This window comes from Anabas testudineus, chromosome 18 (assembly GCF_900324465.2).
Source record: "Anabas testudineus chromosome 18, fAnaTes1.2, whole genome shotgun sequence".
NCBI lineage: Eukaryota > Metazoa > Chordata > Actinopteri > Anabantiformes > Anabantidae > Anabas > Anabas testudineus.
In genome coordinates this window covers 21,978,195-21,992,095 of record NC_046627.1, presented here as the reverse complement: position 1 = coordinate 21,992,095, position 13,901 = coordinate 21,978,195, and the positions used below count along the sequence as shown (strand labels likewise).

Below are 13,901 nucleotides of genomic sequence, written 5' to 3'. Positions count from 1 at the left end.
CACTATTTCTTATGTCTTTCGTTTCTTTATTTCCTCATAATAATGTCACACTGGTTGCTACAGCACTGCTAAACTCAACCTTTAGCTTCCACTGCTGTGAGTGAAGGAATGTGTCACTTTGAGCATCCCTTCAAATAGAGCGGGAGCACCTCCCTGTGTTTATTACGTGCTATTACAAACATGAAACAGGAGTACAGGGAGTACGGTGAAGAGACGTGGTGTACGATTACAGGTTTTCCCCAAACGTTTAAACACACCCTCAGAAACTCTAAGCACAAACAGCAAAGAGTTAAACTACTCCCAGGCAATTTGACACATGATTGAAGTGTTCTTCCAACTGAAACTGAGACTAATTGGTCATGTTGTTGATAGATGAGCTTAGATCAATTTGTTTGTGTGTGTACAATGAGGGACTTGTATATGAGACTTCTTCATCATCAAGTTGATTTTATGAAATAAACAACTGATAAAAGGATCATTTACACACCAAACACATCAAGAGCCTGCAGTAGAACCAGCGCCCGCAACAAACACACACTTAATTAAACAACATCTATGTCAATAGGTCACTACCAGTCAAAAGTTTGGAGAAACTTTTGAGAAAATGACCATGTTTTTGAAAGAAAAGCAGATTTTATAACATTAAATTCATCATAAATACAGTGCAGACATTGCTAATCTTGTAAATGATTTTTTGTAAAGGACAATGTACGTATGTATATTGTAGAAGCCTATCATCAGCAAACATTAGCACTACACAAAGCATTTGATCCATTTAGAAATGTAGTGTGTGTTGGACTGGAATTATTAAATACAATAGACACAGAAACAGTGCCAGGTGAAAGTACACACCTAAAACAGACAACTCACAAGAAGACAGACAAGAGGAACCAGGATCACTTTATTTTTAATTAATTGCACAATCATACAACATGCCATCATAAACACACCTTCAGTCTACAGGATTGCACAACACTACCAAGCACCAAGCAGATGTGTGCCCTATGCATGCTTCCTTGATTTAGGGAGATTTAGTGATGATGATTTAGTGAGTAAGTAGATACAGATGTAGATATACATCTAAAATACAGTATTTACATGGCCATAACTGTTTAAATCACTGGTGGGCATGCAGGAAGTCCAGGAGAGTAACGAAAACACAAACAGCAGAAATGCAAAATCTTATTGGAAAATCCTCACAGGAGTAGAGCATGACAACTTATTCATGTGTATTTAATAATTTGTTTTCACTTCTATGGACTTGGGACTTTAGATATTTTGTACTGTGAGTACTAATACATTTAGTCATTTGACGCTTTTATCCAAAGTGACTTAAGTGAGGTACAAAGGCAGGCAGGGTAAGGGCAAGGAGGTCTTGCCTTAGGACGTCTACTGCATATACTGTAGGCCACAGCTGGGATTCAAACCTTGGTCTTCCACATGGAGGGCGGCGATCTTTAATTTGGGTGCCATCTTCAGCACCTAAACCTGAAAGGCAGATGAAACTGAGGAGCTCCTCCCAGGGCTGGTCCACCCAGCTGCTCCTCCACATACTTGCTAAGGGCATTCAGGGACACCTCCACAACCACATCCATTGAAACACATTTACTATTTTATAAAATGTTACTGTTTAATACAGAAATGACTTAAGTAGATATAGAAAAGTTGAGCCTCATCCTTATAATGATATGTACAGAACTGCCACCTATCCATCTATTATCTTAACCCCTTTTCCTGTTTAAGGTTGTATAACACACTTCCTGTATGAAAGGTTGTTGATGAAAGCCTATGCCGAAAAAAACTCACTGTAACTTTAGAGGGGCTGTCATGCAACTGAGAAACCACCTCAAGGCTATCATCTTGAGCAGTTTCCAAGAATCAGAACGTCGGTATTTATGTGAGCGTCAATAACGCACAATCCTGACCAGAAATGGCTGTGAGGGGGAAAAGGACTGCTTCACTTTGCTCTGTTCTTCCTGGATGTGAAAGTTGAGCAGGTTCCACCACTGTCACATACCTGTAAGCACTGTCACCACTCACCCTGGTGGACATGAAGAAGCCACATGAAAACACAAATGCCAGGAAAAATTTATTACTTTGGTTTCTGTTGGCATCATTCACCTGTAAATTATGCTATCAACACTTCGAACAGGTTTTTCTTGAAACTTTGGTTGCCAAGACGACATTGATTGGAAAGCGAAAAGAGCGCATCAATAATTCAAACACCTGTTTGTGTAACCACACAAAGTGGAACAGATCCATATTTTATGAAGAAATGATTTTGTATGATCAAATAAAATAAACCAAGTAAAAGAAAGTATGGCAAAAAAACTGCACATAATAGTAAAAAATCTATTATTGTATACATGATAGCTTCAGAAGCCATCAATACTGGTTCTAGGAGGCCATTCTTCAATGATAGGCCATACTACAGAAGCTCATATACTTTGTGGAAGATCACAACGATGTAATAACACGGTAAGGTGTGTGTCGATGAACCATCTAGTGATGAAATGACACCACATTTGATGAAAGAAACACATTGTGGAAAGTAATGTGCTCATTGTTTAAAAAAAAAGTGGTTAGATTTTAGCTTTAATAATCCCTGTCACAGTATTAAAGAATTTTCTTTCATTTTCTATGCTTTTATTACATTTTCCACAACAAACTCTGCTCATCATGATATCTGCCAATCTTGAACTTGACTTAGCTCATTTGTCTGTGTTGTTTTTGTGTGTTTGTGTTTGTCCTGGGCCCACCCTTCACTGTGGGCAGGTCTCATCTTCTGCTGTGGGGCTACAGAAACCCTGGTGGCAGAATCAGTGCTGTCTCCCATTAAGAAAGATAGCGCTGATGACTAGATGACATCTGCTTATAGTGCCACATTGGGTATTAAATATAAAATAATAACAGAAGTACAGTATGTTAGAGTTATGTGTTATTTCTTATTATGATGCCACAAAGCATCAAATATGAGGGTCATTCAACAAATAAGGTGAATTTTTCGGTATAAGGACTTCTAATACAGATAGAAGCTTATTTACTGGGAAGCTTACTCTTCTCTTCAAAGTCTTTGCAATGTCATCCACTGTCACTCTTCTGTCAGACTGAGTGAGGTGATTGACTGATTCGATCACCTCAGGAGACCTCACTTCTGTAGGCCTCCCAGGCCTGCCTTCATCCTCAACACTGCTCCGTCCTTCTTTAAACAATTTAGCCCACTTGTAGACATGTTTTTGGCTGAAACATGTGGCACCATACACAGTTGACATTCTCCGATGAATTTCAACAGGTTTGCACCCTTCAGCAACCAAAAACTTGATAACTGACCGCTATTCAATCCTGGAGCATGCTTCTTGGTCGGCCATCTTTGTTAATCACCAAAACTCTCAAGGTTTTTAAAGTAAAACAAAAAAAAAAGTAAGCTTCTATCTGTATTAGAAGTCCTTATACTGAAAAAATTCACCTTATTTGTTGAATGACCCTCGTATATACACATCACACGCTGACTCATATTTCTGGACTGAAGGCTACAAAAACTATTTTGATGTGGCAGTATCACATATGATAAACTGACCCCGAAAGATGCTTCCTATGCACAATTATTACAAAAACTAATACCAAAAACTTGGATACATTAGATACAGTCCATGTGTGCACCACGATGTGCAGGTCTACATTCGTCCAGGGACTCTTCACTAGTGAGGGTGCAGCATCCACTTAACATCAGGTCTCTCAGGTCCCCATCACATGCCGTGACAACAGGACCCAAGGTGTTGTTTTGTAAAGACTAGAAAAGCATTTTTGATTCAGTGCCACCGTTTGCTGAACGTCTCGTTTTCGTCAAAAACAAATTCCTTACATGTTTGGTGTTATGATTGGATAGGGAAGAACCACAGAAAGTGCTGAGGTGGAAACCTGCCAAGCAGGTGATTAGAGAGAGACAGTCACTGTTGACATGTTGTGCTCACAAGAAAGCACCGCACAACTTTAAAATATTTTCAAGGTAATAACCTTTCCCGTTTGAAAACAATGGTTTGTCATCAACAAGGTCATTGCATTATTGAGGCAGTAATCTTAACTAATCAAGAAAATTGTCTTCAAATTCAACGATGTCTGGTGGCCTCCATCCAGTGACTGATCATTTCACTGAATGGAGTTCAGTCTAATTTAAGTAATGCAAAGATAGCTTGAAAACACTCTGTAAAAATGATTCAAATGATAGGCTAAATTAATGTTAGGTATATATCTAGAATAATTTTAAAGCAATTAGAAGGCAGAAATCTACTATTGCAAGCATGTAATAATTTCATCTGGTGTGTGTCAGTTGAACAGTCTGGACAACGATCAGAGTTTTATTCATTCACTTGTCAGGATATTTTAAGTGTTCATCTGATACACCTTATTTTTAATGTTGAGAAGGTAGGCTAAGCATTCTCCAAATCCTAATCCAATTTGTTTTTCCGCAAAATGTTGCGAACCACTTGGGTTTATTGATTTTCATTTGTATGAATGGCTCACAGATTATTATAGTGAGAGACAAAGTAAGAAAACTAGAGAGAGAGAGAGAGATAGACGGGAGACAGGACATCTAATAACTGATTATAAAGACAATCACAGTGCTTCTATTGTTTCCAGAAATGCACTTTACCTCCCTGTGTATTTTTGTGCACATGTTGCACAAGAACAGTGAGTCTTTTAGGACATAAGTTACAAGATTTTTCAGACCAAATAGTGCCAAAGCACAGTTCCTTGTACTGTGCAAGTGCGTGTACCACCCTGTTGCCAAAGCCATTCAAATACTTCTTTTTTTATTTGATTGTAAACTTCCCTTACACTTCTCCACACCCCACCTCCTGGTTGGTCCTCTCAAAGTCTCACTGAACACTTTGCCCTTTTAATAATGAGTCTACAGACGAGGCTCAAATAAAATAAAAAAATATATACAGCTTATCAGCAAAGTTATGTTTACATTTGTAATTATATTATTTTGACTTTTCTCCATCTGGAAATTCTATTCTTGAAACATTTTGCAATGATACAATTGAGATTGAAAAAGAAATTGTTTATTGTAAGCATTGTGCCTAACATTTGTGCTGGGGCTCCTAAAATGTTCAGTAATGAACACAAATGCTTTTAGTGGAAAAGCTCAGTTAAATCAGCAAAGTTTTAGAACCTTAAGACATTTGACTAAATTGCTACAGCTTTAAATTCAGTTGTGCTGTTGACAACCATCCAGCCTTTTTCATCTGTCAACTGTGAGACAACTTGATAAATTGCACAGAAACAAGAAAAATTAGCCTTGTATTGAAGTATTTATTTCAAAAACAAGTTACAACAGCTTAATTGTTACATAACACAGTGACAGAATCAGCTTCATAAATATATGGTATCACACATAGCTTCATTTTTGAGCAACAGCTCATTTGTATGTGATATTTGTGTATATATACACACAGACACAAAAACATCCACCAGTGACGGTTTCATTGTAAACGTTTTGTTGAACTTTGAACAACAATATGTGCATTCACACCAAAGAGGACAAAATGATAAAACTTCCATAATGATACTAACAAAAACACATCTGCCATTTGCTGACGTCATTATGAGTGACAGGAGAGGAGTAAATCGTTGTGTGTGTTAATTGCCATTAAGAATTTATTGGATTAGAAATATGTAAACTGATAATGCCGAGAACAAGGATGTGCTAGAAACTGTACTGTCAATTGTCAATTGCAGACTTAATCTTGTGGTAATGGTTAAACAGTTTTATTAAACTGCACTGTATTTTACTAACTGTTATCAAATACTTGATTATTAATTGTTAATGTTGCTGACTATTGGTCAAGGAATTTAATATGGTAGCCGGATGGAGTATGAGCAACCTCCATTTAAACTGTGCATGGGCCTTATTAATATGATGCGACCAGTGTGTAGTGCATTATCGTCTCCTTGTCTTGACTCATTGGGGTGTTTAGTATTCTCACAGCACAGCCAGACCCAGCACAACTCCAATGATAAGCAGAGCTATTGGGAAGGATGGAAGACCAGAAAAACAATGATTAGGTATTGTACAAGCTTTGCTCCTTTTAAGAATATATTATAGTTTTAGTTTTCAGTAAAAAAAAAAACAAAAACAAAAAAATAAAACACCTCATGTATTTGGCTTACCTTGTGTCAGTGAGTGCTGCAAAGTGATGGCGTGGTTGCTGGTTCCCTCCGTGACGGTGCTGTTGGGATTTGACAGATTTGCAACGGTTCTGTTGAATTGGAACGTTACAGGTCCCAAAGAATTATCAGAAGCTGTGAGACAAGGGTAAAGAGAAGATACTTGATGTTATTATTTTAGGCACATCATATTTATTAATACTCTTGACTTAGATGAAGATCAGATCACATTTTATAACAAATTAATGCATTTCAAATAGGTTAGCTTACAGTTGAAAGACCCAGTGGAGACTGCAACTCTCATGTTCGATGCCACTTTAGTAGTTTGGGTTGGTACTGTGGCATTGAATGTGCACTGGATTTTGTTTCCATTGACACTGCCGTTCACCACGGTGTTAGCCACCTGTAGAACAAAGACAGATGACAGTACGATTTCTCTAGTGGGCCATTACAACTTGTTGTCATATAGTCTGGTCTAAATTCTAGTTTGCCATGATATTTTTTGGCAGGGATGTTCAAAAAGGCAAAATGTTAGAAATATTGAACATTAAGTCTCTGTTTTAACTTCAAAATTATATTAACTTTATTATATTTAAATAGGTTTAATAAAAACATTTCAAATGGTAAACTTTGTCTACTTTTTTGCTGGGAAAGTCTCTTCAACATCCTAAATATCATTAACCACCAGTTTCAGAGAAGTAGAACTCACAGTTGTCTTATTCAGTGTGGTGCCGTTGAGGAAAGCGGAAAAGAATTGAACACTGCCGCTGCTGTTTGCACAAATGTAGGTTGTGTCGTTATTTCCCTGTAGTGTACAACCAGAAACAGTTTGACGTCAATCAATCTATAGATTTAACTCAATATTAGACTTGGTAAACGTGGTAACGTTTGACATACCAATGTGCTGTCAAGAGATAAGGTGACAGCGATGTAACCTAATGAGTTTCCTGAGAGCCCAAACTGATAGATGGGGTCATTCTGCTGCTGAGCAGAAACAAAGTAACATGATCCGTTTGTGGAGGGGTCGCAGGAAGAGGGCTGAGACAAACAGAGCTGTTGGGTCCCACAGCCTGAGGTTGAAAGACTTGTCTGCAAGGGACATAAAGAGCATTTCAGTGGATTAAATAGTGTGGACTTTTCAACACAAGTGACTTTATTTTAATGTTCCATTTTCCACTATGCTGTGTTTTAGTGTTTTTACGTCACTCACAATCAGATTAGCTGCTGGGATGCCGGCGATCTGTGATGAACTAGTGACGGGTACAGTTGTTGCAGTGGTTACATTTGTTGTGGTGGCGTTTGTAGTTACATTTGTCGTAGTGGGTGGAGCTGTTGTAGCGGCTTGTGCCGTTGCTGTGTTTACTGCTACAGCAGCCACAAACAGAACAGTGACAACTAGTCTGGCGTCCATACCTACAATAGATAGGGCAATATTCAGTTTATTCATATGATAGGTCACTTCTAACTTTGTTAAAGTGTGGCAATAAAGACTGTGTATGAGATTAAATTAAAATAATAATTTAAATTGTACTACTGCTAATAATGATAACAACAATATTAACAATAATAATTATTATTATTACAACACTAGAGTTTGCTGCTTCAGTGCTGGCTTTTCCTTTATCACTCAAACGTTGTCGCTGTACTCTGTTGGATGTTTTCCATTAACATGCCTGAATTAACTATGTAATCAACTTTTTCACAACACTTTCAGGAGCACTGTATGGTTGAGTAAACATCCATATATACTGCTTCAAAGATGAATTTGGGTTTGCAGCAAGATGACTGTTGACAAGGAGGCAAAGAATGTGGTACTGGCAGATTTTGTTATATACTGCTAATGTGAACTCCAGATGTGAGGATGAAGACATCCCTAAATACAAACATTATTATAAACAAAAAACAAAAAAACAAACAAAAAAACTCTATTAAAGCTGAACTCACAATTGAAATATGCTTAGATCAGGACCAATACTGAGCTTTGTAATTGTTTTTTTTTTACAATAATGAATTATCTTTATTTATTTATTCAACAGGTCCCAATGTGAAACTTTTGCAGTTCCATACAACTTATGTTAAAGATAATAAAGACTTAGCCTACCTGTTGAGCTTCTGGTTTTCTGTTCAGATGATGGAAAACAGCTGCTTCTTGTGCAGTTTTATATTCAGGTTCCTCCGATGTTCTTAACAGGCTGTGATGTAAATGTAACACCTGTTCACTCCGTGTCACTATTTATAGCCAGGTAAAAGGAAAGATCAGGTTACTGGATGCAATTACAAGAAAATAAGCTCTGACGTCACTTATCTTTGGTAAAGGGTGGGGTGGAGGGTAAATGGGACTTTTTATGAGTCATTTTTAAGATGAAGTCATAGTTAGTAATGTAAAAATATTATATACATGCTACAAGAGGTTTTAGGCTTCTTATATACTTTATGACTCTTCACAAACTAGAGATGACAAATTTGGGCTGACTCTTTTATTACATGTTGATGGCAATCTTGCATTAGGAAACCTGTACATAGTGAGTGAGTAGCAACTTTAATTTCAGCTCAGTTTTATTAGAAATGTAGAAAGTAGAAACAAAAGCTTGAATCTCAACACGTTACCACTTGCCATTAATATCCCTTAATTGACTTCTCCACATAAACCTCCTCTAAATTATTAACATTGTAAAGTAAAAGGAAATAAGGTACAGAACAGAGGTTGTGTAGGTGTGCGTGTACATGCACGCAGTGGGTGTGGGTGTGGGTGCAGCACACTAGGCACAAGTTTAGGTTTTGGTTTGTCAATAAATACCAGTTGTTGAGTTTGTTTCATTATCTCCATTGTGTTCTACAGTCACTCTCTGTAATTAAAGACAACGCAAAGCAACTCTAAATGTTTCTACTAATGAACTGAAGTAGTTACAGATACAAATGAGATTGCACGTTGTGAATTGTGATATATTTATAAGGTTTTTTAATATTAAATAAATACACATTTACTCTAATAAATGTTTTTTAAAGGTTTCTTGACTTTTGCCTTTCCACAAACAACATTTCTGGTCAGGCTTCTTTAAGCTCCCGAAGGACAAACTTGGCATCCACATGAAGCTGCCAGATGCTATATATATATATATATTTTAATTTTGACTTTTTTAGAATAATACTTTTTCTGTTTATGGGATTGTGGGGACCAGTCAGTGTCTCTTCTGCTTCCCATTCATCGCAACATTAAAACCACCAGGTGGCGGTAATGTTTTGATTGACTGGTGTAATCATGTGAGTGGATATTTTGTACTGTATATGCTATTGATATAGTTAATAAATTCCTTTCATATACTATTACACTGTAAGATATTTGTGTAACTATCACCTAAATGAGTTTTAAAATACTTTAGTGTTTTGTGTGACACTATCTCTGCCTGTTAATAACAAATTCTATTGTCATTAGCTGTGTCACAATGTAGCCCTGAACTAGTTTTCATTTTTTTACATTTATCAATCCCCTTCAGGAATGTCTTGGTTGTGTTTTTGTCAAGCTCTTGTCCATTTCTGAATTCTTCTGAATTGTTGTATCAAAACCTTTTACTCACCTTTCCAGTGTTTCCATTTATATTTGTAATAGTGCTCTTGATTTGTATGTAGGATGGATTTTCCCCAGGAAGAGATTCACTGAACTTGTGTGTACTTTAATACCAAATAAAAACAGATTTCAGATTCTTTAATAGCTGCACTATGTAAGATAAAGATCTTTTAACCTGTTTATATTGTATTTATTTGACTAGCACTTACACATGCTAGTGAATTCATGTTGTTCTTTAGTTGACTTAATGGGGGCAAAATAATTGGTGTTGGTGGAAGGTTTGTTGAGTTAGCTAATTTCTGTTTTAAGATCCAGTGGGGTGAATGACATGTCATGCCTACCGCATTAGTCACTTTTGTTGGCAAGAGGGTTGACTGTGGCAGCAATTGTACACAGATTTTTACTTCCGCGACCATGCCCCCAATAAACAATAAGTGCAGCCACAAAACAAAGACGGATTAACAGATGACCATGATCCTGTTCACTGCTGGATACACATACACACATGCAGTTGCTGCAGTTTAGTTTAGGATGAAACTTTTAGTGTCTTTTATTGTTAATAGTTGTTCTGTTGATAAAAAGTTACTTACATAATTTAGTTACTAACATACAAAACATTACAAAAGTAGTGTTGAATTCTACGGTACTACCACAGCCTTTCCTGTTCCTTAATGTCGCTTCTTCCTGGCTTCATTCAGCCTTAAAAAATAGTTTTGAATGCAATATTTAAAACATGTTAGAAGTTTGTTGGACAACTTTACCTTTGACAACTTTGGTGACTTTACCTAAAATTTTCTTTAAATATGTATAGTGAAATTACTCCACATTTGTTATGGTCGTACTGTGCATCATACTGAATAAGACTCCATTGAAGCTTTAGGGTAAACTCAAAACAAGAGGTTTTTTCATTACAGTTCAACATGAGGAAAATATTAACTACTATATAACTAATAACTTGCTTTGGCACATTGTTTATAATCTTAAAAACCTACAGAAAAATAACCTATTGTCATAGTCAATTCTGCTCATATTGAAACTTCCTGCTAAATTTTGACAAATTTTAATCTCATTATACTGACAATTCTACTTGATGTTTTTAATAATGATTTTATTATTTTTCAGTAGGGTAGTTTGTGCATGGGTTCTGGTGCAATCGTGGGATTTTGTGAAAGCTGCTTTAGTTATTCACCTGCCTTACAGGTTTAAAGAATATTGTGTTGAATTAATTATTAATTACCTTCCCATCAGTGTGTTTTGCATTCCTGCTTGCTCACAACACCCAGTATTAAAAACATGGAGATGGGAAACAGAACAGACAGGTTGAATCAGAATTACACTACATGGAACTACTCCTTTGTATATACTAAATGCTAACTGTCAGGCTTATTGCAGTCACTATCACAACATAGAGTTCATAGTGGAAGTGGGGACACTTTTATCAATGTCTTCTGAATTCGCCACACTGATTACTGAGGGTAGATTAATGGAGTCCCAGTGATTTTAATTGATACAAGATACAGATATATGAAAATGTAGAACAGTGTCATTAGAGTTCTGTCAACATGAAACTTCACTCTTTCCTGTATTTACATAGAATCCAATAAGGAAGATAGCTTCTTTGTGTGAGTGACATTAATAATAAATCAATCATTGTTAATTGCTGTTTGTTTATCTGTGCTATTATTAGTATTAACAATACTGTGATAGTATTGACAGTTGATATTTGTGATTTAGTCCCTAGAGAATAGATAACACCTTTTGTTTGAACCAAAAGCAAAAGTATTGGAACAGGTATACTTAAACTAGAATAAAGTGAAGAAGACTTAAAGGTTTCCATAGATGTCAGAGAATAAGGCTTAAAATATTTATTGTATATGTTTTAAAACATCTTTAAACATCTTATATAATTCAAGGTGCAAATCATCATCTGGTACCAACATCTGGTAATCTAAGTAGTAAGCAGGCAATCTTAGATCTTGATATACAACAAGTGTACATATAACAACACATGTACATAGTTATTAGATCAGCCAGTGAAGGCTTCATTGTAGTCTTTCTCGAGTAGTACCTATCACTACCACTTTGTGAGTCTGTGAACCGCCCTTTTCCTGCCCATTGCATCAGCAAAGAGGGATCAGCATTTGATTGACAAAAATCTGTTTTCTGGTTCATGCATATGCTTAATCTATATCTGAATTGGCCTTGATGATCTTTTGGATCAGATTCCAATCCAAGGAACCAGCAATATAGCTTTTAATAGTGTTAATAATATGTCAGTAGTAACAATATCAGGGAAACTGATGAATACTTCTTGAAGTCATTCCCCCTTCAGACTTTGACAACAATCATTTATAGAAAGTTGAATGATAAATCAAATGGGCTTTGAAAAGAACTTATACTCTATTTCACATGGCAGATTTCTTCAGAAGTAATTTCATAATAATAAATTAACATCTTGCACACACATTATTTAAGCCTACCTGCAGTCGCGCTTGTCTTCAGTTCAAATGATGTGATGAATAGTTGTAGGTTCCTTCTTAGATGTTACTTAGAGGTGAATTGTCTCTAATGTTCCTAAATCTTGTGCTGGGAGCCTGTTGACACCCTGTAACTATTTATATAAAGAGGGAGGGGAGAGTCAAGGCGTAGAAGCTCAACACCTGTCTGACATCATAGATTTTTGTTGGGCTCTCAACCTTGATGACTGACATGATAAAAACAGACAAATTGTCATAAAAATATCGTTGTAAATATATCAAAATTGCTTTAGTTTAAGTATAGTTTAAAGATTTACGTTTCACTTTTTTTAATGTTTGTGTCTCCATCTCTAAATTTGAATGCACACTCAGGGCTGGTCCAGTCTTTCTAACTTACATTTTTGTGGCAATCCTAATGCAGGGAGTCTGGTTCTAGGCAGTGTTTTGTAACTTAAATTGCTCCAAAGTCCAAATCCTCTATTTATGCCATTTGTTATTAACATCAACGTGATAGAAAAGATCTTTGAGCACCTAATCAAGTCAGAGAGATGTTTACTCTTGTTTAAAATGTACTTTTCTTTCCATGTTCCATTTGACAGCAACAAAAGTGGGTCTTCAATCCTGCCTCTACTGTTTTAAAAGAGATTCACCACCATAACGTAAGGGGTCAGAACATACAAAAAGACAGGCCATGTAGGGTGTTAGAGTATGTGGATGTATGAAACTAGTCACAAGACCAGTGCCACAATTTAATAAAACTGGTTTGTTAATAGAAATACAAGTTTTTAAGTTTGTTTTACCACACCCATTGTATATATCAGTAAGTTTAACAACCCAGGGCTACACAACTCTGTCATGCCATATAAATGGATAGCAGTTATTCTACTGTGAATGTATTATATGATTACAGGAATGATTTCCTGAAATGTTAACAAAATGTTGTTAAAGAACCACAGACCTGCCACAACTCAGGACACTATGTTTTTCAAAAGAAGAGATCTGCTAGAACCCATGTCTTTAGGACAGTTTAGGACAGTTTCTAAAGAGAAAATAAGAGACAGACAAAATAAATCAACTCATAATTTTAAGTTAAGACAAGTCAGAACAAGTGATGTTTACAAGTTCTCTTAATTAAATCTTAAAATGTTAGGTTGAATTGGCTTGAAAATACAAAACTTAGATACTTAGATTAACTTAATTTGAAAATATTGTATGCTGTTTCCACAAAAGTCTTAAACGAGAATTTACAGTGCACTTACCTGGTGAACACATTGCACCAGGATGCACTATGGGAAGAAGGCACACAGGCAAAGGCACTGTGATGATTTGGGAAATCGTCTGCTAGGAAACATCAGCTAGTTTGCTCAAACTAATAAGAAGCAGTCTGCTTCTGGTCAGCCACACTAGTTGTGGGATTTGGAGGTAAGAATAAATGACCTATGTAGATGTGTAACAGCACATTAAAATTAAGACGATTAGAAGAAAATGGGAAGAATATGAATAAAACATTAATTGATAGAAGTGTTTATTAAGCAGTGATTAAATGTCAAACAGATTAGATCATGCAGGGATAATGTTTGTGGTCCAGGTTATAAGAGATGTGCTCATCTAACACCAGAATGAAAGTGATCACAACACACAGAGACATAAGGCAACAGAACAATGCATCTGCATTAATTTAGCAGTGA

The 13,901-nt window shown here is 36.2% G+C and overlaps 1 protein-coding gene across 1 annotated transcript; it reads right to left on the bottom strand.

The window, feature by feature from the left end:
- Positions 1-5,300: 5,300 nt before the first annotated feature.
- si:cabz01007794.1 (putative ferric-chelate reductase 1) lies at positions 5,301-8,415 on the bottom strand. Its single transcript, XM_026353600.1, has 7 exons — positions 8,273-8,415; positions 7,382-7,584; positions 7,069-7,260; positions 6,881-6,976; positions 6,442-6,574; positions 6,175-6,306; positions 5,301-6,030 (listed from the first exon to the last, which is right to left on the bottom strand). The coding sequence occupies exons 2-7, from the start codon at positions 7,580-7,582 to the stop codon at positions 5,987-5,989; spliced, it is 798 nt and encodes a 265-aa protein (XP_026209385.1). The 5' UTR covers positions 7,583-7,584; positions 8,273-8,415; the 3' UTR covers positions 5,301-5,986.
- Positions 8,416-13,901: the final 5,486 nt, after the last annotated feature.

Coding starts and splice junctions, on each gene's coding strand:
- si:cabz01007794.1 (XM_026353600.1), bottom strand. CDS start 7,582: ATGGACGCCAGACTAGTTGTCACTGTTCTGTTTGTGGCTGCTGTAGCA. Junction 6,575..6,880: donor CCACACTGAATAAGACAACT/GTGAGTTCTACT, acceptor TTTGTTCTACAG/GTGGCTAACACCGTGGTGAA. Junction 6,307..6,441: donor CTCCACTGGGTCTTTCAACT/GTAAGCTAACCT, acceptor CTTGTCTCACAG/CTTCTGATAATTCTTTGGGA.